This window comes from Calidris pugnax, unplaced genomic scaffold (genome assembly GCF_001431845.1).
Source record: "Calidris pugnax isolate Ruff unplaced genomic scaffold, ASM143184v1 scaffold81, whole genome shotgun sequence".
Taxonomy (NCBI): domain Eukaryota; kingdom Metazoa; phylum Chordata; class Aves; order Charadriiformes; family Scolopacidae; genus Calidris; species Calidris pugnax.
The window spans coordinates 7,084,605-7,110,145 of record NW_015090880.1 but is presented as its reverse complement, the minus strand read 5'-3'; the positions used below and the strand labels follow the sequence as shown (position 1 = coordinate 7,110,145).

The 25,541-nt window shown below is 48.2% G+C and overlaps 1 protein-coding gene across 1 annotated transcript in view; it reads left to right on the top strand.

Annotated features, from left to right (window-relative positions):
- The first annotated feature begins 2,766 nt into the window (after nucleotides 1-2,766).
- Nucleotides 2,767-25,541, top strand: part of LOC106890665 (monocarboxylate transporter 2-like) — a 33,688-nt gene continuing 10,913 nt past the window's right edge. The window contains exons 1-2 of the mRNA XM_014946620.1: nucleotides 2,767-3,005; nucleotides 25,210-25,353. Coding sequence (XP_014802106.1) covers nucleotides 2,810-3,005; nucleotides 25,210-25,353 — 340 coding nt within the window. The 5' untranslated portion in view covers nucleotides 2,767-2,809. The remainder of the gene's footprint in view (nucleotides 3,006-25,209; nucleotides 25,354-25,541) is intronic.

The following is a 25,541-nucleotide window of genomic DNA, read 5'->3' as shown; positions in this document are numbered from 1 at the left end:
TTGTGAGCATCTCTTCAGAGCAGCGACAGGAGGGCAAAGACTAATTGTTTTCAGTCCTCTTTAGAATTCATTGGTTTGCCCTCAGTATCTCCCTCTGCAACTGGTTTGCTGCTCCAGTTTTGAGTTTGCCACACTTTGTGTGAAGCCAGAAAGGTGTCATGCCAGGGTTTGCTGCAGAGGACATTCTTTAACGTGACACCAAATTTGGTATTTCTGCAGAAGGAAACTCCCATCTTCCAGCTGACGTGATGGCTGGAGTCGTACCAGCTTCTTCATCCTTCTGCTCCCGGGGGTTTCCATCTGCCCTCCCCACCTTCCACACTGCTGCTGAGGATGTTCAGTCTCAGGTGTGTTTGTTTAGGTTTGGTCCAATTTTTTACTTTTTGCCAGAACACAAAAAGCAGCTGAGCAGCTGAAAAAAACATCATTCCTCTTCATTAGAAAAGTTCCACTAATCCAAATTCTCGTTCCTCTGTAGGAAAATAGAGGAAAACAACCCTCTCCCCTTGGCCACCCCCTTGTTCAACTGCAGACAGGGTTTTCATACTGGAGAGGCTTTAATTGTCTCCTGCATTGGCAGAGTGCCCACCACTGTACCCTGCCACCTTCGTGGGTGCAAAGCTGTGCATCCTACAAGGGATGCAGTAGAAGCAGGTCTCCTTAGGGTGTCCTTACAGCCCATAAAGTGGGTCTGGGCTGTACCAAGCCAAAACTCTCTGGGTCATCACGCTGTGACCCTGCACCCGAGAGTAAAGGTCTTCTGGTCGTTTTAAGTTTACTCAGTTTTATAGGAAGAGAGGAATAGCAGTAATAAAACATGGTATAGAGGTGTTGTAAGGAGATCTTTAGAGCTCTAGATTAACCGTGCCAGGAAAACTCCTGAGCAAGGCACTGACTTTTTTCCACCTCTCTCCATTATTGCTTTATTGTGTATGTAGAAAATGGGATTTACAGTAAGACCGGGTCTGTTTTGGGAGGGTGGAAATAGGGAGGCAGGGAGCTCCTTCTTAGTTCATTAGACACTGACATGTTTGTACCCAAACTGAGAGTGGTACCACTGTTAAAATCTGATTCAAAATTAGAGCAGAAACAGCAGCTTGGAGCAGCAAGCCCTGTGTCCCCATTCCTTGGGGAGGGCAGAGCTGTGTCCAGGCCCAGAAGGGCATGAGATGGGACAGTGGCAAAGCTTTCCAGAGCCCCTCATGAGTGCAGGGACCTGCTCTTTCTCAGATTATCTGGGAAGGGCTCTGGGATCCCCATACAGAGGGTGCAGGCAGGAACCTCCTGTCTCAGGAGAGTGGGAGGGGAGAGCTCAAAAAGAAGAGGAGGAAAGAAAAATATGAACAGCAGCAGTCTTTAAATGCGGATTTTAAAAGCCACTGATTTCCAAACACCTGATAGCGAGCCTACTTTTTTTGAGTGTTAAGTTGTCTTTTTTTGAAAACGGACTGAATAGCGCTTTATAGGAGATTAGGGAAGAGTTGGTCTGAGCCTCCCCACGCAGAGAAGCCAAGGGAGGGTGGGAGCTCTGGTGAGGGGAACTGGGGAGAAGGGGCCATGGTTGCAGCACAGGTAGTGGAACTGATTTGCAGGCAAAATGCATTTTGCCAAAAATGAAGATTGGGGTATGATTTGGGCAGATTTTACGAATTATTTTATATTTATATTTGTAAAATCTGCCCGAACCATACCCCAATCTTCCTGGAGGGAAGGTCTCCCTCTCCCGGAGGCTGGAGGCAGAGCGGGAGGTGACAGGGCACTGACACCCATCTGCCACTTCCATACGAACGTCCCCAAAATTGGGGCACGTGGTTGAATTCCTCCACAACCCCTATGGCTGCCGTTTATCCCAGGGGAAGGCAAGGCTGAGCGAGGTGCATCTTTTGTGGCAAAACTGCAACTTTTCAGCGAGAGCAAATGCAGCTAACGTTTCCCCAAATGTAAAAAAACCCTAGAATATAATATACAGTGAATTGGTGAATATAAACAGCAGGTGGACAACTGCACAGGTCTGCAGGGGTAAGGGGACAGGAGGCCAGCGTGCGACTTTGCAAGGAGAAGAAAAAAGCTGGGATGCTGGTGGAAAAAATAATATAATTTCTATTTAAATAACCGCGGATGGTTTAATTAACACCCGCGGGGTGGCTGGGTGCCGGTGCTGCCTCCCAGGCGAGGAAAACCAAAGTGGGGACAAAGCAGAAAAGCACCTAAAACCTCGGAGGAGGCCGGGTCCGTGTCCCCGGGGCGGGACGGGACGGTCCCCGTGCGGGGCGGTGCGGGAGGCTCCCCCCGCCCCGTCCCGTCCCGTCCCCTCCTGTCCCCTGGGGGGGTGGTCAGGGGCCGAGCCGTCGCAGCGTTCCTGCAGGTGGGTGCTGCCCGAGGGGGGGGACGGGACGCGGGGTCCCACGCGTGTGCGGGGGCTGCTTTGCGGGGGGGACCCGGGGGGAAGGGCTGGACACCCGGGGGGAAGGGCTGGACACCCGGGTCGGAGCCGCCGTTTCTAACCGCATCCAGCTGCACGGGGTGTTTTTGGCCCCGTCCCTATCTCCCCCCCAGCCCCCGCAGGGATGCCGGGAGGCACGGTTACTTATAGCTGATAATTCTTTGCATTAAACGGCAACATTAAACGGCGGGGGTGGGGTGCCACATTAGAAATAACTAACTCGACCAAAGCTGTGTTGGGGCGATGCTGTCGCTGCAGACCGGGGACGTGGGGGAGCAGCATCTCCGGGACTGACCCTGCTGCCTTTGGACTTTGTTTTCCAGGGATTTCCAAGGAGTGCCGGGTGGCCGCTCGTACAGCCCGGCCATGTCACCCCCCGGCCCCCCGGATGGTGGCTGGGGCTGGGTGGTGGTCTTCGGGGCTTTCATTTCTATCGGCTTCGCCTACGCCTTCCCCAAAGGCTTAGCCATCTTCTTCAAAGAAATCCAGGATTTCTTTGGCACGTCCTATAGCGAGATCGCGTGGGTCTCTTCCATCATGTTGGCCACGACCTACGGTGCAGGTGAGTAAACCTGCACCAGCCCCTGCGGCCCCGGGTGTTGTAAAAGCAGAAATAAGCCAGAAATCTCCTCTCTGGGCCAGCGTTCAGGGAAGGCAGTGTCCGTTTGCGTGGGTTTGATCAACAGGTTTATTTTCTGATCGTGTTTCCAATGTCATTTAGGGAGACAAGTCGTATGTGGAGCCTAAAGGGTCTAAGGGGCAGTTTTTCGGAGGTAAATTGGTGTTAGTTGGGATTTTCAAGTGGACCTGGTGTCTTTTGGATTTGTTGCTGGGTTCAGCAGCATCTTTTGACCCCCCTGGGCTTGTGGGGGACTCCAAATGCCTTTGAAAATGCAGTGTTTGACCAGTTTGGTGCTGACAGCCCTTTTATTTCCAGCCAGGTTTGAAGCACCTTTGCTGCTTTTCAAAATAGGGCTCAAAAAACCTTTATAAAGGGATGCAGTATCCTCTGTGCACCAGAGGCTGAGCTGCACGGTGTCTCCCATTGCTGCATCCCCTTCCTTGGCCACGCTGCCAGCCACGGGCTGCATTGGGGCGTTTCTCTGACACCACAAACAAAACTTGGCCTTGGTCCTGTCACGCAGCACCTCTGTTCCCCCAGAGGCAGGGAATACCAGCCCTGCTCCTTGTATCCGAGTGGCAAGGGGTCAGGTGAGATGTTTTGAAGAGATATTGGCCACCACCTGCCTTGCTTTGACATGAGCCAGTAACTGTGCACCCGAGAGGCTGTTTAGTGTAAGTGGTGTGACCCAGACCTGGCACGTTGCTGAGGGTACCAGTGGTGGCCCACTACCAGAAACCAGAAGATCAAAAGCTTTCCATGGACATCAGTGGAAAAGCCCTGAGAACAGGCTGGTGTAAAACAGCTGGGTCTGGGTTTCAGCCAAAGGTGAGCGTGGCGTAGAGCAATAAATGAAGTAGCTGCTTGTTTATTGTGGCAGCTTATAATTACAGCATTGAAGTCGCCGGAGTCAATCATTCTTATCAGTTGCAGAGCAGTGCATATAGCTTTGCTCTTTTTTTTATGATTTTGATATCACTTTCATGACTCCATGAAAAACTTGGGCTGCCTTTGATTAAATCTGCAGTGGGAGGTAGACAGGAACCACACTCTGTAATTGCAGGAAACTTCAATATTTATCCTGGCTATTAAAGCAAATCTGAAAATACTTCTTGTTTTTAAAAATGGATTTGATTTTTATTCCTTAATAATGCATTGTAGTGCTTCTTGGAGAGTGCAGTTGGTAATGAAAGTAGTGATGCTTTGCAAAGGTTTGTGAAGTGCCAGAGATGCTTGAATTGGAGCCCATTGTAGTCTACTCTAGTGTAACCCACTGCAAAGGCTTGGTCCCATGAAGAGTAACTCTGCAAGGGCTAATTTCCTATTTGAGACCCCGCAAATGGAGCACTTTGAGAGCAAAACCCAAGCAGCAATTTAGAGAAGTCCTCCGCTCGAGCCAGTGCTGGCCACCCCCTTGGCCTCCCTGATGGGATGCGGAGCCTGAGCCCTGGGGAGCCTGCAGCTTTGGGATAGGTTTCCCCTGGGACTTGTTATTAAATGCAGAGAAAAGCACTTTTCCCTCAGCCCCAGCAGTGCAAATAAGGAGTCTGCAGTGACGAGGAAACAGCCAGGCTCTCTGTAGGCAAGTGGGTTGCAGTGGGGGAGGCAAACTGCCGTGGGGAGGCAGGCAGAAGGACCACTTGTCATTTAGATGCTACGTAAAGGCTATTTTAAGGGGCTGGGGCAAATTATGTGGGATGTCTTTGAAGCAGTCAGGTGGGGAAGAAAAGAAAAGCAGGTGGCCCATGCCTTTGGTGTGTTCAGTTACCTACAGATGAGCATCTAGGAAGCTGCATGTTTTTGAAGTCCAAAAAAGGTGGCTAATGTTTGGTAGCAAAGTATATGAGGTTGTTGTCTATTTCATGGTCTGGTACTCAAATTAGGACATCACTTGTTGGGAAGGCTGTGACTGGGGCTTTAATTTAACTGAGTGTGCTAAATGTGTCCCGTGGAGAGCAGGGACTGATTTCATGGTCTGGTACTCAAATTAGGACATCACTCGTTGGGAAGGCTGTGACTGGGGCTTTAATTTAGGTGTCCCGTGGAGAGCAGAGACCACTGCTGTCCCTGATGGCTGGGTGCCTGACACATTCCTCTCTGTCTTCCCAAACAGAGCAAACCTTCTTCCTGGGGAAATGCTGTTTCTCCTGCTGCACTCAGTCTTGGGTAGGTGTCAGCTGGGGCTCAAGGCACCGTGATGATGGTGCCATGATTTAACTGTTTTGCAGAAGGCATGTTTTGGGTTGGACACCATCATGCACAGTGAAGCCCTGGGAAGCCCTGCTCTGCCACCGGGTAGAGTGAGACCTTGATGGAGCAGCCCCAAAAAGCATGTCCCTTCTGCCTACTGAAGCGATATCCCATCGCCTACCCAGTAATGCTGCAATAAATGTGCCAAAGTAGTTATCTGTAGGTTGTGGGCTCCCTGGCTGCCTCTGTGGGCTGTTGCCAGCTCTGCTTTGTCTTCCAACAAACACATGCTCCCTCCACCCTCTGGTGTGGCAGAGATGTTTTGTGCCTGACCACAACTAAGTGAGGAACGTGCTCTGCAGATTAACCCTGGACCTGTCAGTGCCCAAAGTTGCTCGCAGGGGGGTAGCTGGGGGACTTGAGCCTCTTTGGGTGCAGGTCATGGATGATGAGCTGGGGCTGGGGCAGGTGAAATGCTGCTCGGATCGCCTCTGCCTTCTCCTGTCTGCAGACTCTCCAGCTCATCTCCTTCTCTTTATCTCCAAGTGTTCAAGCCAGTGCTGTGTGCTCTGTGTCTGGGATGATGTAGTGGACTTTTATCCTAATTAACTGAGCGCCTCCTGCCTTTTTTGCAAGTGTTCAAGCCAGTGCTGTGTGCTCTGTGTCTGGGATGATGTAGTGGACTTTTATCCCAATTAACTGAGCGTCTCCTGCCTTTTTGCGATGAGCTTTAACTTTACCCTCCCTTATGCTATTATATGGTAATGTGGGGGATGATACAACTGGGCACCCTTAGACTTAATTGTAGGTGATTATACCTTTGTACCTTCCCACTCGCCTTGCAGTTGCTCAGAGTTATGTCCATTTAATAGTCCTCCCCTCCTCTGCTCTGCTCTTGGATAAGATTTATGCTCGTTTGATCATCCCTCTCTCTGCAGCTATCCAGGCTGAGACACTGAGTTGCTTGGTGGCTGCAGTCGGGGCCGCGGTGGGAGTTTGCAGAACATGGAGCAAATGAAACACACGTGCCCAGGAGCGTATTTAACACGTCTAATTTGATTGACTGGGCATTTAACACCAGAGCGGGTTTGACTTATGAACTACCTCAGTGATTTGGAAATTCTCGTTAAAGGAACAGGGTGATGGCTCCTGTGAGCTGCCAAAGTCTCCCTCTGCTGTGGCTCCTGTTAGAGCTGTTGGGATGCCTGTGTAGCAAACCTTGATTTGCTTTGCTGAAAAGCTGGAAAAAAAATAGTTTAATGCTGGATTTTTGCTATTTTTTTCTGAAAGAGAAGGAATTCTAAATATGCCAAAGAAAACTTTCACCATAGTCCTTAGTAACAAGCAGAGTTACTAAACCAGGTAATTATTGCCATGGCTCCTCCATTCCTTCCCTTCCTCTCCCACACCAGTGGTGAGGCAGAGGTGGCACAGCCAGGGTGGGTGCAGTCTACAGCCATGTGGGAACTGTGTTGGGGGCATCTCCTACGTGAGGCCCATGTCCTGGGGGGCTGAAGGGGCCAAATGGTGCATTTGCTGGTGTCAGGTGTGGGCATCACGACCAGGAAAACTTGTCTCACCTCCATCCTTTCCCCCTGCTCCACCAGCAGTAAATGGCAGTGATTTGGAAGGTGGCCCCGTAGATCAAAAGCTTTCCTGAAGAGTGCACAGGCTCTGCTGTTTGCTCCGTTGGCTCCAGGGATGGGCTATAGTGCTGCTGTCCCCTCCCTGGGGTTGGGTCATGTCTCTGGGCTGTGCTGTGGCTCTTGGAGCCAGGACTCAGGGTGGTGAGGCTGGGCTGGGTGCTGGCATCTGAGCGTGGGGATGTCCCCCACCAGGGCTGACCTGGCCATCCTGCTGGGCTCCCTCCATCCAGCCACCTTGGCAGGGTCTGACTCTCTCCCTGACAGCAGCTTTTGTCTGCAAATATCCTCAGGAGACCATCCCTCGGTTCCTTGGCGTGACTTGTTTTTAGGCTGTGCTGCTTACTGTGTGACAGAGCTTATGTTTGCATTTTGTAAATAATGCAAATGAAGCGTATTTTCTGAAAATACTCACATGAACTCACAAATCTCCACTGGAGTAGCTCTGTTGACTTTGACAGCGTGGAGGCAGATTTACAGTGACCACCTGAGGCTTTGGCTTGTAGCACCAGAGCAGTGCCAGTTTTTCAGGCTAAGACTGAAAAAGCAGCAGCCAAGACTGTTTCTGCCCTTCACTTTTTGCTTAATTCCCCCAGGAAGCTGTTTTACACCAGCCGAGGCTCTGGCAATATATATTACAGAAGTTTTAATGTGTCTTATCCCCCAGTTTCTTAATCTGAACTAGGTTGCAGAAAACAATTCTGTCACTATAATACAAGTAGTAAAACAGATTAGTGTGCAGTAAAGTGGATAGCCTGGACTTTATGATAGGGTACTTGTAGTTCTTGCCAGCGTTCATGTTCAGCAATTCCACCTTTCCAGTTGCAGAGGGCAAACCAGCAGGTTTGTGACTGAGGAGCACGAGGGAACATTGCTTTTCTGTGACCAAACCCTGCAGGGTGAAACCCTCTCAATCTGATAAAAAAAAGATTTCTCTTTTGCAATGTTTCTTTTTTTGCCTTTTTTTTTTTTCCATGGGCAAAGAGCTCATTCTTTACCCCAAATGAGAAAAGTATTACAGAGCAGACTCTGTGCCAGATGTAAAGGAAAGGAACCAGGATCTGTCCATGAGGGACCAGGGGAGATGCCATCATCCTTCCCTAAAGGTGCTTTCAGCTGCACCTCAGCTGCTGGGTGCCAGACTCTGGGGGTGATGAGGACATGCCTCATGTGTGCCCCCCATCAAATGTGGGCATCATGGGGGCACCCGTCGTGCTGCCGGGTCCCCTTGGCAGGGTTTCCTTTTGCAAACTGCCTTCTTGGACTATGCCATGCCAACCAAAGCTCCCGAGGTCTTACCTCACATGCAGGGATGAGTTTTGTTCAGGGAGACAATCTTAAATAATATAATCGCAAAAAACTAAAGCCTTTGGCCTTCACGCCTCCTGACTTGGGCTGTGTGCCCATGTCGTGTTCACAGTACCAAACCGAGCTGCCCTTTTCCCATTTTTAATGGTGACACATTTCAAGCTGGGCCACAGATAAGTCCCTGGAGATAACCATTACCCAGGGAAAGCAGGAGGCAGTTGAGCTCCCAGGAAAGAAAAGATAAGCAATATTAATTTGCTAGTAATTTAGTTGGCCTATTCAGCACCGGGGGAAGCAGCCAAACATTCTAAAAATAAGAAATACTGATGCCACTAATTTAATAGCAGCAATGTTCTTGTAGCTGTTACGGTCTCCTCTAAGGCTATAAGAGAAGTAAGGATTGTGGGAAGAAGTAATGTCTTTTCTAATGGCCAACTGTTAGAGCTTGAACAATGAGCCAGCTTTCTGGCACGTGTACCAGAATAGAGAGAAGAATTTAATACCTAGGAAAGTATCTGCATTTTCAGGGATTTTTTTTTATGGTGACTGTGTGGTCAAAATGCTCCTTCCATCATTGTAATGAAACCACAGAAGTCATCTGAGTGCAACTCTGAGACCAGATCCTGACACAGAGTCATTTCAGCTGATAAGCTTGAATAGCTGGGGCTACAGCAGGAGACATCTGACCATATTTTTTTTCCTCATTTTGAAAAATCTCACTCTTTCTTTTGCAGTTGTTGTGCAGCTAAGCCTTGTGCATGTTTGCATACAGTTTGAAGATGTAAATTTGTGCTGCTTCTGTTGCCCCTTAATACATAAAAAGCTAAGTTGCAGCAGGGCCATACATTATTTTTATTCAGTACGTGGTGCAGTGGAGTCTTGGTCTCAGTCTCGCTATTTGCTGCTGTAATACTCCCCCCAAAATCCCCAGGGTGCTGTTCTTACAGATCCAAATTTCAATTAAAATTAGGGAATCACCTTCTATTTTCCAAGGCAGGTGCAGAGAGCCACCTTTTGCAAACACAAGAGAAATGAGAGCACTGCTCAAATAAAAGCCTTATCCTGAAGCCAGCCACCGATGTTTACTACTCTTGTTATTTATTATTGATTGTTTTGTAACTGGATGAAATGTCTCAAGATTTAATTCTGGAAATATTCCACAACTGAGACTTTTTCTCCAAAGAAACTTTCTCCTGGAGCTTGTAGCTGCTTAATAGAGCATCTGCTAAAGCAGCAAGGAAGAGATTGGGAAGTTGAAAGTCGACCATTGACCTTGAACATTTAATCCGAAATTTTATAGCTGTATTTTATTACACTGCTAGCATGATAAATTGCAGTGACAGGTTTAGAAAGCACCTTACAACATGCAGTGGTGTACAGCTATATTAATAATGAGTTTGATTCTGCAGTTTTTAACTTAATCAAAACTGCCAACGTTCTCTTCTGGTCTGGTCCAAACTTCATCAAAACCTTCTCTGCCTCCAGAAGGCCTCACCCAGGGCTCTCCACCCATCCCAAGTGCTTGCAAATAGTTGGGAAGTACCATAGCACTCAAATGAAGAAACTGAGGCACAGGAAGGGAGGTGTGGGGTTTTTTTCAGCCAAGCAGCAAATGGGTGAAAGAACCCAGGCCAGTCCTCAGGAGGTGCAAGCTCTCTGCAAGCCAGTTTTGACTCGGACATTGCCTGGTGGACCACAAGTGCCGGGGCAGGATGTGCCTTGGCCGGTGGAGGCTTTACTGTGTTTCCTGCTAAAAGCTTGGTGATGGGGTTGCCTGGCAAAAGTGTGTCTTGTGCATTGGATTTGCAGTGGATTTTCTGCCTGTGGAGTCCCAAATGGCTGGGCATCCCCCTCGCCGTGGGGAAGAGAGCTGTTGGCGTGAGAGCAGGTTCTCTGTGTGGAGCAGATGATGGGTTTGTTGTCTGGTTTAAGAAATAATCTCTGCGAGGCATGATTCCATTTGCAGATCCTGTGCTCACAGGCCATTGCTGCTGTTTTCATCCCCTGCTGCTGAGAAATGTGCTGCTGCAGCTTGCGCTAGGGTTTTTTCTTCTTTGAGAAGCCCAGATCCCCAAATCTGTGAGTTCCCACACGAGCAGCATCGCTGCTGAAGAGCAAAGGGGTTATCCTTGTGTGTTATGGTTGCACTCTGAGCTTCCCATCGTTTTCTATAACGCGGGCTTAGCAGAGAAATAAAAGCGCCAGTACCTGGGCATGGTTTGCATCCGGGATGCTCAGCCCATATGGATGTAGTGCAGATCTGCAGAGCGCAGATGGCTCTCCTGGTCTCTCCAGGAAATCCAGCACCTGTGTCCTCTGGGTCCTGCGTTGTGTCTTACCACCTTGTGGGATGCCTCAGTCACCTGAAGGTATCCAAAATGACATGAGCATCTTCTTCATCAGCCCTTCATGCTGCGCAAGGGTTACAAGAGAGGAGAAGGAGAGAAGGGGAGGACAGGCGATATTTGCAGTAATTTATCACGTGTCAGCTCTCTCTCCTTATGTTCTTACGGTGTTGGTTCAACAAAAGTTCTCAAGTAGGGCTTTCACTAGGTTTTCCCTAGGCATGGTCTTTTCCACCTGGATATTTTGCATAGGCTGAAATAAAAGGAAGATCTCTTGTTTATCCACAGTAGATATCCGGCCTCCTGCCATCATGGCCCAAGCCCAGGCAGGTGCTCCTGTGTATCTGCGGCTCTGCTGCCGAGTGCTGGACTTCATCCTTTTGCTTATCATCACCACCTCTTGGAGTCCCACCAAAAGCCAGTCAGCCTCCCCGTGTCATTGAAACCAGATGTCTTCCCACACTGGGGCAGTCCCCGGGGTAGCGGCACCATTATGATCCTGGATTTTGTTAAGAAAGCCGGATGAGGAATGATTTGATTTCTGTAATGGATGGCGCTGCAGATTCATATACTTCTCCTGCCTCTCAGAGAGCACTCAAGCCCTGCAAGGTCACCACGTATGTGCTTATATTTTTTATTTTTTTAAATAGCCCTGTTCTACTTAAGAGCGATAATAGCACTATAGGTTCAGGTGAAATATTTCTGTGTTCGTGGACTTGGTCACAAAGCTTTATCATTTCGCCCTTCATTGGAGCTAGCAAGGTCACCAGGCAGCAGTAATAGAGATGTGATAGACTTAATAAAAACTGAGATTAATAAGAACTAGGAACAAGAAAGTGAAAAGTTTTGGTTGGGGGGTTGTTAATGCTTCGTGGGCAGGTGTTAAGCCCAGAGTAAATTATAATCTGCTCCCACAAGTGAAGTTCAAACATTGAAAGCTTCTTCCCCTGGTCAGTACAGCATGTGTGTTGTGTGCTGCTGTAGGAAGGAGTGTGAGAGCATTGATGCCAAACTGTCCCATGGCACTGCAGCTTTTCCACCCCTGGACGGCTCTCTCTCCAGCATTTGGCTTTCTTGGCCAAATTATGTAGGGCTTCCAGGAGGTGGACAAAGCCCTGTGGAGAGCATGACCAGGTAGGGGCCAATTTGCTTGTAGAGCAGCATGTTCAGACCAGCAACGAAGGGCTGCTGATCTCAGGGAAAAGGTGTTTCAGCTGCGTAGGGGCCTCATGTCCTGCAGCTGGGCTTCAAGTGATGGAAGGGAAAAAAAGATCTGTGGTCCTGACAAAGCAAAAGGTTAGCTATAGAAATCATGGGAAAGAAATTTAAAAAAATGTGACATTGTGACCTTCTGAAGGTCATTGGCTGTGATCTGCTCTGTGGGTGAGATGCAAACCAGCAGCCCGGGGAAACCACTGAGTGCGGGCAGCTGCGTGCTCGGCACCTGTGACACCATCCCTTTGCAGGAGCAGTTATTTAATTGCCTAAATACGAAGTGACACAAAGGACCTTGGCTCCAACCCCAATTTTGGAGCTGTTGGCCTGTGGCTCCTCCGTGTGCCGCAGGAGCAGCGCGTGTCAGCTGTGTAATCTGGAAATTGAAATGCCCAAGCACTGATCAGATAAGATTGCTGGATAAGGAAGAGGACACTTTGTCTTTCTGAAGCTTGGGCCTCATCTGCTTTGTTTTTCTTCTTTTTTTTTTTTTTTTTTTTTTTTTTTTTCTTTTTCTGTTGTAAACACAAAGGACCTTGGCTCCAACCCCAATTTTGGAGCTGTTGGCCTGTGGCTCCTCCGTGTGCCGCAGGAGCAGCGCGTGTCAGCTGTGTAATCTGGAAATTGAAATGCCCAAGCACTGATCAGATAAGATTGCTGGATAAGGAAGAGGACACTTTGTCTTTCTGAAGCTTGGGCCTCATCTGCTTTGTTTTTCTTCTTTTTTTTTTTTTTTTTTTTTTTTTTTTCTTTTTTTTTTTTACTGTTGCTGTGGTAAATGCGTGTATTTCTGATGGGTGGTCAGGGTCCCTGGCTTCCCAAGGACATGCTTGCAGGGGGTGCAGAAGAGGGAGGGCTGCCGTGGCTTGGTTTCTGCGCCAGATCATTGTACCCAGTGCCTTCTCATCTGGAGATGGTGCCAATCCTGCCTGGGACCCAGTACCACAGAGCCTGGACTGACCAGTCTCATGGATCAGTCTGACCAGTCATGCATCTCACAGGGGTTGTGCTGAAACTGCAGCCATTGCCCCCTTTAATGTACAGGCCATTTCCTCATTTATGAGGAATCATTGAATGGTTTGGGTTGGAAGGGACCTTAAAGATCATCTAATTCCAACCCCCCTGCTCTGGGCAGAGACACATCCCATTAGACCAGGTTGCTCTAAGCCCCATCTAACCTGGCCCTGAACACCTCCAAGGATGGGGCCTCAAAGGCAGCTTCTGGTGACTTGGTGAGCAGTTGGAGCTGCTATTGCATATGCTGGACTTCAGGCTCCTTATTTAAAAAATTATTATTTGCAGTGCAAAGTAATACTAACAGAAGGTATCAGGGCAGTATAGGGGTGGATGGGCCTTTGGAAGGTGCCGTTTTGGGGTCTGACAGAAGGGTATTTGATACCATGGCTGTCACCTGGGGCATTTGCTCGCTGCCCCTTGTCCTCTAGCACCAGCGTGCATGGCCATCCTGTCTCCAGCAGCACTGCCTGAGGAAGAACCAGTTGTGTGTGGGCTCCTCAGCCATTGTGGGTACAAAACAAGCCACCTGAACCAAGCACCTGAGACTATTAATACATAATAATTATTACCAGGTACCAGCAATTCTTCTCTGGTGACCTGGAGCAGACACACGCAGGGCTCAGTTACCATGGGTCAGCTGGTGAGCTGCAGCTCTCCAAGCTCTGGTGACAAACACTTCAGAGCATGAGCCATCCGCGTCCTGGACCTTGGACTTCTCTTCTAGCAAGGCCAAAGCCTGCAAGGCTGCAGGTTTTAACCCTCTCATCCTTTCCCCCCCACCTTTGCCACTGTGATCCTTGTTTTCTGACGGCCCCTTTCGGGCCGTGCATCGTTACCGGGTGCTGATTGCTGCTGCTGATCCCCCTCCACCTTGGGAGGCTGGTGGATGCTGGCAGCGTGTTAATAACGTGGGGGCACTTGCTTTCATTTGCGAGGTAATGAGGAGGTTGCTCTGTTACAACGGGCTGGTACCCTATTGGATAAATTACGAGGCCAAAGGCAGTGTTGTTATTCCACCGAGGGAATGAGATTATTACTGAGGAAATTGCAGGCCTGCTCCTGTCGTTGTTTTACTACTAGTGTAATAATAGACTTTGTTTTATTAGTATAAATGATTTCCCCCCCTTTCCTCCCAGCTGAGTACGCTCCGCTCCTTCTTACGTCCCCAGCGACTCCACGTACTCAACGCCAGTCATGTCGTGCTGAGTTCCTCAGTATTATCTGTGTTTTCACAGCAGTTTGGAAAATACTAACCCTCTGGGCAGTTCTTTTGGTGCTGACCAATGTCCCCGTGTGCAGTAACAGCTCTTTAGAGCCACTTGTCACTGTGGAAAAGCAGGAAAAGCTGAGCTGCATGTTGCAGCCCCAGCGGTGGGGGCACCGGTGGTCCCAAATTTGCCAGTACTGGGGTCCATGCAGTGGACTATTTTAAAGTGTTGCTATTTTGTCACCTGCATGGCCATCAAATGGTCCTACCAGGAGACATATGATGTTTGCAGTGGCTCTGTGCCACTTTACACTGTCAGAAGGTCAGTCTTGTGAAACCTGGAAAAAACCCACGTTGCATGGAAGCCTCTGGGTTACAGGGTCTGTCTTTCAGGGTCTGAGCTCTTGGCTGCTTCTCCGAGAGCCCTGCACAGAAGTATTTCAGCAGAAATTCATCCAAGCTAGGTTCCCCTGAAAAGGAGGAAAACTGTTTCTGCCAGTATGGGGTTAATTAAAATAAATGACAAACCAAACTTTACAAATAAGGGATATATATATATATATATATATGGTCAGAGGTATGGGAGAGAAGAATGTTCTAGTCTTTGTTAAAAATACATTGGTGTTTTACACCAACACTGGAAGTTCTGCAGCTCATAAAAAATACATAAGGCTTATTGAGGAAAACAGAAAGGCAATTCGGGTGTCTATTTTTTGAGCACTGTTGTACTTGCAAGAGTTTAAGCCAGTCTGGATTGATATTTCTTGTTAAATGCCAACTCTGCATTATGGTCCTCTCTGGATCATAGTTCAGCAGCTCAGAGAGAATAAATGACAAGATGGCCTGGCTTTTGTGGAAGAGGAGAGAGGAGAGTCCAGGGTATTTTGCATTTTCTTTATGGTTTTACAGTCTCCTCTTCAGGGTCCTTTTCACTTCTGCAAACACAACTCAAGGTGAAAAGTAATTGGACAAGCTAACAAATGAGTTAGGGCTTGCTTTATTTCCCAGCGGCGAGTTCCTGTGTTTTGCTTGCCACCAAGATCAGCTTCTTTGACATGGCCTTTCATGTACCAGCTAACAACGAATGGAAATCTGCCACAGGTATGAGAAAAGAGAGGCTTTATACAGGACAGGCACTAAACCAGCATGATTTATATGGGCTGAGGATAGTGCTTTACATTACATCAGTCTTCCAGGAGTGCCATGATCCCAGCAGCATCTTTAGGGGATATTAGGTGCAAACCGTTGCTCTCCAGACTGCAGAGTTTTACTGCACGCAGAACCCCCTTTATATGGACCTTGCTTTGCAAGGGCTTGAGGTGTAAAACAAGGCATTTCTGAGCTGGCTTTCCTTGCTTTTACCCAGGGCTGATGGTAACTCCACCAGAGATCGTGTCCCCTGGCAGTGCCCCGTGACCCAGGGGAGGTGCAGAGCCACAGGCACAGCTCGGAGCGAAGCCAGCAGCAGGATGAGACTCATCATCCTCCCTGTGTCCTCCGCTGTCTCGTGCCATCCCCTCGTGATGAGTGATAAATGATCCCCGCAGCTGGAAGGTCATCAGGATGGAGGAAGCCACTTGCTGGGTTGTGGAAGGGGCACCTTGTTTCCTAGGGGTGGGTGGGTGGGTGGAAATGCCATCCCTTCCTGCAACCAAGTGCCAGCACTCCTGTGTCATCAGCCTTGTCCTTGTAATGTCTTGGGGTGCAAGGGAGTGATTAAATTTTACTTCTAATTTCCTCATTGGAAGCTGCAATGCCACCATGGTGGTGGGGATGTGGGGACAGCACTGGCTGGGTGGCACTAGTTCTGGCTGCTCTGGTCCCTGAAAAGCCATGCACCAGGGACACACTCAGAAGCTGAGGTGGCTTTTGCTCCTTGACGTGACTTTTCAGGGACTCTTGACAGTGTTCGTGTGGCTGCTTCTGCAAGGTCAAGCCAGGTAAATGGCAGCTTTCTGAGAGCATTGCCAGCTGTTTCTCTTGCCCTCTCCTCACCTGACTCTGTAAATTAAGAGGCAAAAATCACCCCAACTCCTGTCAGCTTCTGCTGTTGGCTCGCAGGAAGGACGGATGATTTACTTTGGATGCCAGGACGGGGAGCCTGTGGTTCCTGCACTTTTTGACCAGGCAGGTATTAACAAGTAAAGGTGCCTTGGGATCTAAGCTGCACACATTGTTGCCATAATTGGTTTCTGTGTGGTGATATACAGCATCTTTATTCTTTTCATGCAGGCTGAATAACTGGTGAATGACAGGTCCCGCTTTTCAATTCCACCGTGTTTCCAGGGGCTGTCACACTTTTAATTTTTGCAGTAGCTGCAAGCAAAGCAGTAATCGTGTTTCCTATTTCCCACAACTGCGGTGCTGGCTTTGCTGCTCCCTCTTCTTAATTCCTTTGTCTTGACTTGAGCTATTTGATGTTTTCCAAAGCTCCCCAGGACATTGCTGTTAAGCTTATCTAGTGCTCGATGGCTAATCAGCCCCCAACGAGAGATCCACTGCGGCAGGAGAGGTGCGTTAGGGTCTGTTGGGTGTGATGCTGATCTCTGGAGACATCTGGGCAGGGTGAAGGTGTGTCTGTGCTCCCTACGCCTGCCCAAGTTGGCAGGGTTTGCGAGCTGAAGTGTGCACCTCTATGTGACACATTGCGTGCGCCGGTTTCTGCCCCGAGATGGGACAGCTTTTGAAAAGCTGCTCCATTAAAGCCTATGGACGTTTCCGTAGGTCCAAATGACTTAAGTGGAAGTAATTTTGGGGATGTGATTTTGCCTTTGCTTCAGTGCATTCGAAAGGTCTGCTCAGGACTATTACAAAACCTTTGCCCCTCTGAGCAGCATCTCAGGGAAGTTTGGTTTCCCAACTGTTTGAGACCTTGGTTCAGATTCTCTGGTGTCTCATAAAGTGTAAGTCTAGCTGATGCTTTCCCTGTGGGTTGAGTGCTCATTATGGCCTTTTCTGTGGATTTTCCAGTGGCTGGAAATGTTCAGTCCAGGTGCTCTGCTTCTGTTTTCTCTTCTAACTGGCTGCACTTATTATCTTGAAGGTCTCTGACCCTCGGTCCTATGTGGGTGAGTGTGGTCAGGGAGATCAAATGCTGTGGCTCACATGTGTGTACTGTGATCCTGTGCGCCGAGCTGCTTTAGGAAAGCAGGATCACTGGACTTAAGCTTTCAGGCTGTGAAGGAGAAAGGTTTATGTTTCTTCTGAAGTTCATCACAGTCACCTGTGAGCTCGCCCAGCCCAGGCAGATAACACCTTTGAGACCACAGATCTCCCACCCGGTCTGGCAAACAAGTGGGACTGATTATCCCCCTGTAAAACTGATAACGCTGGTTGCAGCAGATGAAGGCTGTTTGCTGAAGGTCATGCAGACCGGCTGTAAAGCATCACTGAGAAATCACACAAGACAAGAACAGGCAGCAATTGCAGTCTCGTGGCTTAATAAGTGATTGCTGGGAAGTTGGGATGTTGTGGAGGACACTGCATGTTCATGGAGGCTGCCCCAGAGGCACAGGAAGGGTGCTCTCCTTTGGAAAGCCAGTGATTGGGATATGAAATTTTTCTTTGACCTATTCCAGCCTCTACCCTGGGTTGTCCCTGTAGCTGGGAAGCAGAGCAGAATATGTCCCATCCTCAGCCCTTTACAGTTCAACATCTGCTTTCATGGTCCAAACCCATCCTTACTGATGGGTGAAGCCAATACGACAGCTTATGGACTGGAGTGAGAGGGATGCAGATCCTTATTCCCTTTCTCCTGAGGTGGATGCTGCAAGAGTGGGACGTAAGTGAGCATTTTGTTTTAGTTCTCATAGCAGGGTCTTCTCTCGCCAGGAACTGCCCCAAATCAAGGCAGGAGAGGGGCCTTAGCAGAAATCCTATGGGCTTTACATGCTCTGCTCAGTGGTACAACATCCTGTAGTTTTAGGGCTCGTGTGAATGCCCTCTTCCAGTGGGAGGGGTAATTGAAACCACATTTTCTTAGCTGAGTAATTAGATTGATTCTGGAGAAACGCGGACATGTGGAAAATTGAAAAATGGAAGAGTTGTGTGCCCTTAGGCTGCAGAGAGATGTGGTGGTGCCTTTTGGAGGAACACTGGCTCAATCTATTGACTTACGGGACACGCTGAGACCAGCTCAAGCATGATGCAAGTCCAAGTTCTGACCAGGGAAAACTCAGTGAGAAAGGGGTCCCTTTCCTGCTGTGCTGATTTGACATATGGATCTCTTTCCCTAGAACTTCTCATTGAATTCTGTACTGCTCTGTGCAGCAAAAGGATGCAGGCATGTGAATCCAGTCACAGGATTAAGAGAAAAAAACCTCTTCACGTAATTATGCACTCACAGAAATTTTAATTGAGTGGTGCATTCAATGAGGCCAGCTCGCAGATCACGCAGTGACAGAGATGCTGTTAAAACTGTGCTTGTGTATATTTAATTTACGAGTGGTTTGACCTTAGACATCTTGTGGAAAGTATTTCACGTGTTACAATGTAGCAATGGGCTTCATTCCCTAGGTAAAGCCAGTCATACCTACTGTTTTTTATTCTTGTACATTATAACAGCTGAAAACTTGTTTGGAAACTGTCAGCCGTGCTGAGGGTTTTGGGGTCTGGCTTATGCCAGACCCAGCACACCATGGTTTGCAGGGTCTGAAAAGAGCTCTGGCACTATTTCTGGCTGAGATTATTTAAGCAAAGGTAAACATCCTACCAAATGGCTCTGTGGTAAGGTAGATCCCACAGTCAAACTCTTGAGAGATGCCTGTAAGGTTAAAATACCCGTTTCCAGTAATCTGTATGTGGATGCTGTGGGCTGTTCGTAATGCCAGGAATAAAGGCAGACAAACAGGCACACTGGGCTGTGTGCTGGGTAGCACCAGCAATAGCCAGGTGAGATGACATACTCAATGCTGTCTGTATCCCCCACCTCATTTCCAGCATCATTTTTGCAGCATTTTGTTTCAGGGTTTTTGAGTAATACAGAATCTTTTCCTTACCATCTCATAGCTTGACTTCTGGACCGCTCTTTCCTGCTCAGTTTGCTTTCTCTAGTTCTGACTTCTCAGCCTGATTGAACATCAGAGTTGGCTTTGCTTTGAGAATGGAGCTGGTCCCGAGACCTTCAAAGTCCCTCCAACATATATTATTCTGTGATTCTGATTTTTACTGGTTCTCCAGCTACTTGAGACTATTATACAGACCTTCCTTTTTTCCTCCTCCACCCAAAGCTGCTGGCATGGTCCACTTCCTCAGATTTCAATGCTTCCTTTCAGTGCATGTCACCTGCATGGCCATCAAATGGTCCTACCAGGAGACATATGATGTTTGCAGTGGCTCTGTGCCACTTTACACTGTCAGAAGGTCAGTCTTGTGAAACCTGGAAAAAACCCACGTTGCATGGAAGCCTCTGGGTTACAGGGTCTGTCTTTCAGGGTCTGAGCTCTTGGCTGCTTCTCCGAGAGCCCTGCACAGAAATATTTCAGCAGAAATTCATCCAAGCTAGGTTCCCCTGAAAAGGAGGAAAACTGTTTCTGCCAGTATGGGGTTAATTAAAATAAATGACAAACCAAACTTTACAAATAAGGGATATATATATATATATATATATGGTCAGAGGTATGGGAGAGAAGAATGTTCTAGTCTTTGTTAAAAATACATTGGTGTTTTACACCAACACTGGAAGTTCTGCAGCTCATAAAAAATACATAAGGCTTATTGAGGAAAACAGAAAGGCAATTCGGGTGTCTATTTTTTGAGCACTGTTGTACTTGCAAGAGTTTAAGCCAGTCTGGATTGATATTTCTTGTTAAATGCCAACTCTGCATTATGGTCCTCTCTGGATCATAGTTCAGCAGCTCAGAGAGAATAAATGACAAGATGGCCTGGCTTTTGTGGAAGAGGAGAGAGGAGAGTCCAGGGTATTTTGCATTTTCTTTATGGTTTTACAGTCTCCTCTTCAGGGTCCTTTTCACTTCTGCAAACACAACTCAAGGTGAAAAGTAATTGGACAAGCTAACAAATGAGTTAGGGCTTGCTTTATTTCCCAGCGGCGAGTTCCTGTGTTTTGCTTGCCACCAAGATCAGCTTCTTTGACATGGCCTTTCATGTACCAGCTAACAACGAATGGAAATCTGCCACAGGTATGAGAAAAGAGAGGCTTTATACAGGACAGGCACTAAACCAGCATGATTTATATGGGCTGAGGATAGTGCTTTACATTACATCAGTCTTCCAGGAGTGCCATGATCCCAGCAGCATCTTTAGGGGATATTAGGTGCAAACCGTTGCTCTCCAGACTGCAGAGTTTTACTGCACGCAGAACCCCCTTTATATGGACCTTGCTTTGCAAGGGCTTGAGGTGTAAAACAAGGCATTTCTGAGCTGGCTTTCCTTGCTTTTACCCAGGGCTGATGGTAACTCCACCAGAGATCGTGTCCCCTGGCAGTGCCCCGTGACCCAGGGGAGGTGCAGAGCCACAGGCACAGCTCGGAGCGAAGCCAGCAGCAGGATGAGACTCATCATCCTCCCTGTGTCCTCCGCTGTCTCGTGCCATCCCCTCGTGATGAGTGATAAATGATCCCCGCAGCTGGAAGGTCATCAGGATGGAGGAAGCCACTTGCTGGGTTGTGGAAGGGGCACCTTGTTTCCTAGGGGTGGGTGGGTGGGTGGAAATGCCATCCCTTCCTGCAACCAAGTGCCAGCACTCCTGTGTCATCAGCCTTGTCCTTGTAATGTCTTGGGGTGCAAGGGAGTGATTAAATTTTACTTCTAATTTCCTCATTGGAAGCTGCAATGCCACCATGGTGGTGGGGATGTGGGGACAGCACTGGCTGGGTGGCACTAGTTCTGGCTGCTCTGGTCCCTGAAAAGCCATGCACCAGGGACACACTCAGAAGCTGAGGTGGCTTTTGCTCCTTGACGTGACTTTTCAGGGACTCTTGACAGTGTTCGTGTGGCTGCTTCTGCAAGGTCAAGCCAGGTAAATGGCAGCTTTCTGAGAGCATTGCCAGCTGTTTCTCTTGCCCTCTCCTCACCTGACTCTGTAAATTAAGAGGCAAAAATCACCCCAACTCCTGTCAGCTTCTGCTGTTGGCTCGCAGGAAGGACGGATGATTTACTTTGGATGCCAGGACGGGGAGCCTGTGGTTCCTGCACTTTTTGACCAGGCAGGTATTAACAAGTAAAGGTGCCTTGGGATCTAAGCTGCACACATTGTTGCCATAATTGGTTTCTGTGTGGTGATATACAGCATCTTTATTCTTTTCATGCAGGCTGAATAACTGGTGAATGACAGGTCCCGCTTTTCAATTCCACCGTGTTTCCAGGGGCTGTCACACTTTTAATTTTTGCAGTAGCTGCAAGCAAAGCAGTAATCGTGTTTCCTATTTCCCACAACTGCGGTGCTGGCTTTGCTGCTCCCTCTTCTTAATTCCTCTGTCTTGACTTGAGCTATTTGATGTTTTCCAAAGCTCCCCAGGACATTGCTGTTAAGCTTATCTAGTGCTCGATGGCTAATCAGCCCCCAACGAGAGATCCACTGCGGCAGGAGAGGTGCGTTAGGGTCTGTTGGGTGTGATGCTGATCTCTGGAGACATCTGGGCAGGGTGAAGGTGTGTCTGTGCTCCCTACGCCTGCCCAAGTTGGCAGGGTTTGCGAGCTGAAGTGTGCACCTCTATGTGACACATTGCGTGCGCCGGTTTCTGCCCCGAGATGGGACAGCTTTTGAAAAGCTGCTCCATTAAAGCCTATGGACGTTTCCGTAGGTCCAAATGACTTAAGTGGAAGTAATTTTGGGGATGTGATTTTGCCTTTGCTTCAGTGCATTCGAAAGGTCTGCTCAGGACTATTACAAAACCTTTGCCCCTCTGAGCAGCATCTCAGGGAAGTTTGGTTTCCCAACTGTTTGAGACCTTGGTTCAGATTCTCTGGTGTCTCATAAAGTGTAAGTCTAGCTGATGCTTTCCCTGTGGGTTGAGTGCTCATTATGGCCTTTTCTGTGGATTTTCCAGTGGCTGGAAATGTTCAGTCCAGGTGCTCTGCTTCTGTTTTCTCTTCTAACTGGCTGCACTTATTATCTTGAAGGTCTCTGACCCTCGGTCCTATGTGGGTGAGTGTGGTCAGGGAGATCAAATGCTGTGGCTCACATGTGTGTACTGTGATCCTGTGCGCCGAGCTGCTTTAGGAAAGCAGGATCACTGGACTTAAGCTTTCAGGCTGTGAAGGAGAAAGGTTTATGTTTCTTCTGAAGTTCATCACAGTCACCTGTGAGCTCGCCCAGCCCAGGCAGATAACACCTTTGAGACCACAGATCTCCCACCCGGTCTGGCAAACAAGTGGGACTGATTATCCCCCTGTAAAACTGATAACGCTGGTTACAGCAGATGAAGGCTGTTTGCTGAAGGTCATGCAGACCGGCTGTAAAGCATCACTGAGAAATCACACAAGACAAGAACAGGCAGCAATTGCAGTCTCGTGGCTTAATAAGTGATTGCTGGGAAGTTGGGATGTTGTGGAGGACACTGCATGTTCATGGAGGCTGCCCCAGAGGCACAGGAAGGGTGCTCTCCTTTGGAAAGCCAGTGATTGGGATATGAACTTTTTCTTTCACCTATTCCAGCCTCTACCCTGGGTTGTCCCTGTAGCTGGGAAGCAGAGCAGAATATGTCCCATCCTCAGCCCTTTACAGTTCAACATCTGCTTTCATGGTCCAAACCCATCCTTACTGATGGGTGAAGCCAATACGACAGCTTATGGACTGGAGTGAGAGGGATGCAGATCCTTATTCCCTTTCTCCTGAGGTGGATGCTGCAAGAGTGGGACGTAAGTGAGCATTTTGTTTTAGTTCTCATAGCAGGGTCTTCTCTCGCCAGGAACTGCCCCAAATCAAGGCAGGAGAGGGGCCTTAGCAGAAATCCTATGGGCTTTACATGCTCTGCTCAGTGGTACAACATCCTGTAGTTTTAGGGCTCGTGTGAATGCCCTCTTCCGGTCCAAACCCATCCTTACTGATGGGTGAAGCCAATACGACAGCTTATGGACTGGAGTGAGAGGGATGCAGATCCTTATTCCCTTTCTCCTGAGGTGGATGCTGCAAGAGTGGGACGTAAGTGAGCATTTTGTTTTAGTTCTCATAGCAGGGTCTTCTCTCGCCAGGAACTGCCCCAAATCAAGGCAGGAGAGGGGCCTTAGCAGAAATCCTATGGGCTTTACATGCTCTGCTCCATGGTACAACATCCTGTAGTTTCAGGGCTCGTGTGAAAGCCCTCTTCTAGTGGGAGGGGTAATTGAAACCACATTTTCTTAGCTGAGTAATTAGATTGATTCTGGAGAAACGCGGACATGTGGAAAATTGAAAAATGGAAGAGTTGTGTGCCCTTAGGCTGCAGAGAGATGTGGTGGTGCCTTTTGGAGGAACACTGGCTCAATCTATTGACTTACGGGACACGCTGAGACCAGCTCAAGCATGATGCAAGTCCAAGTTCTGACCAGGGAAAACTCAGTGAGAAAGGGGTCCCTTTCCTGCTGTGCTGATTTGACATATGGATCTCTTTCCCTAGAACTTCTCATTGAATTCTGTACTGCTCTGTGCAGCAAAAGGATGCAGGCATGTGAATCCAGTCACAGGATTAAGAGAAAAAAACCTCTTCACGTAATTATGCACTCACAGAAATTTTAATTGAGTGGTGCATTCAATGAGGCCAGCTCGCAGATCACGCAGTGACAGAGATGCTGTTAAAACTGTGCTTGTGTATATTTAATTTACGAGTGGTTTGACCTTAGACATCTTGTGGAAAGTATTTCACGTGTTACAATGTAGCAATGGGCTTCATTCCCTAGGTAAAGCCAGTCATACCTACTGTTTTTTATTCTTGTACATTATAACAGCTGAAAACTTGTTTGGAAACTGTCAGCCGTGCTGAGGGTTTTGGGGTCTGGCTTATGCCAGACCCAGCACACCATGGTTTGCAGGGTCTGAAAAGAGCTCTGGCACTATTTCTGGCTGAGATTATTTAAGCAAAGGTAAACATCCTACCAAATGGCTCTGTGGTAAGGTAGATCCCACAGTCAAACTCTTGAGAGATGCCTGTAAGGTTAAAATACCCGTTTCCAGTAATCTGTATGTGGATGCTGTGGGCTGTTCGTAATGCCAGGAATAAAGGCAGACAAACAGGCACACTGGGCTGTGTGCTGGGTAGCACCAGCAATAGCCAGGTGAGATGACATACTCAATGCTGTCTGTATCCCCCACCTCATTTCCAGCATCATTTTTGCAGCATTTTGTTTCAGGGTTTTTGAGTAATACAGAATCTTTTCCTTACCATCTCACAGCTTGATTTCTGGACCGCTCTTTCCTGCTCAGTTTGCTTTCTCTAGTTCTGACTTCTCAGCCTGATTGAACATCAGAGTTGGCTTTGCTTTGAGAATGGAGCTGGTCCCGAGACCTTCAAAGTCCCTCCAACATATATTATTCTGTGATTCTGATTTTTACTGGTTCTCCAGCTACTTGAGACTATTATACAGACCTTCCTTTTTTCCTCCTCCACCCAAAGCTGCTGGCATGGTCCACTTCCTCAGATTTCAATGCTTCCTTTCAGTGCATGCAGTCTTTGTTAATCCATTTCCCTCTTTCATAATTTTGCACTTTCCTGAACCACCTCTTTACATAAATGCAAGACCAAACTGGTTCTTTTGAGCTCGGGCTAATCCATCATCCCAAACTGTTTCTACCTACATAGACTGCTATTAATATTTAATTAACAACTGTTCTGCTAAAGCTTCGCTCCTGGTCAGCAGTATTGGAATTACATTAAATAGAGGCATTAAAAATGTAACAGAATTCATGATAACAGCCTCGTAATATGAACCAGTGCTTTGTGTGTTTAGTTCAGCATCATCATAAATCAAGAAGCTCCTACGTTGGGATCAGGTGTTCACCTGATTTGTTGCTGCTGTTTGCGTTCTCCGATGATACTTTAAAGACCTGGGGGCAGAAGCTGTCACTGACCACACAGCCACCGTGTGGCACGGGACATGCTGCTGTCTCCACGGAGTGTGGATCATCTTTCTCCCTTTTTCCATTTTCTTCCTGAAGTCCCCCGAGAAGCTGTCAGCAGCACTGCAGGGGCACTAATATGGCAGAGTTTTACCCGCTTTGTGTCAAACATGCCCTTCTGTCAGAAGACACCTACCTCAAGGAACATTTTCCACTCTCTCCCCAGGTCCCATTAGCAGTATTTTGGTGAACCGCTATGGCAGCCGCCCCGTGGTTATGTTTGGAGGCCTGCTGTGTGGCATTGGGATGGTCTCAGCCGCCTTCTGCACCAGCATCCTGCAGCTCTACATCTGCGTGGGCTTCATTACAGGTAAGAAGAAAGCATCTCCTTTCCACTTGGGCTCGAGGTTCACTTCTGATGGCTTGGGGCGTCCACACCTGGGCACCTCAGCCAAACGCAATGGGAAGCTGGTGAGATAAAAAGCTGGTGGGACAAGACCCTCCCTTATTTAACTGTTCCAGACAAACTTTAGCGTATCCCCTGCTAAGTGCTGCATT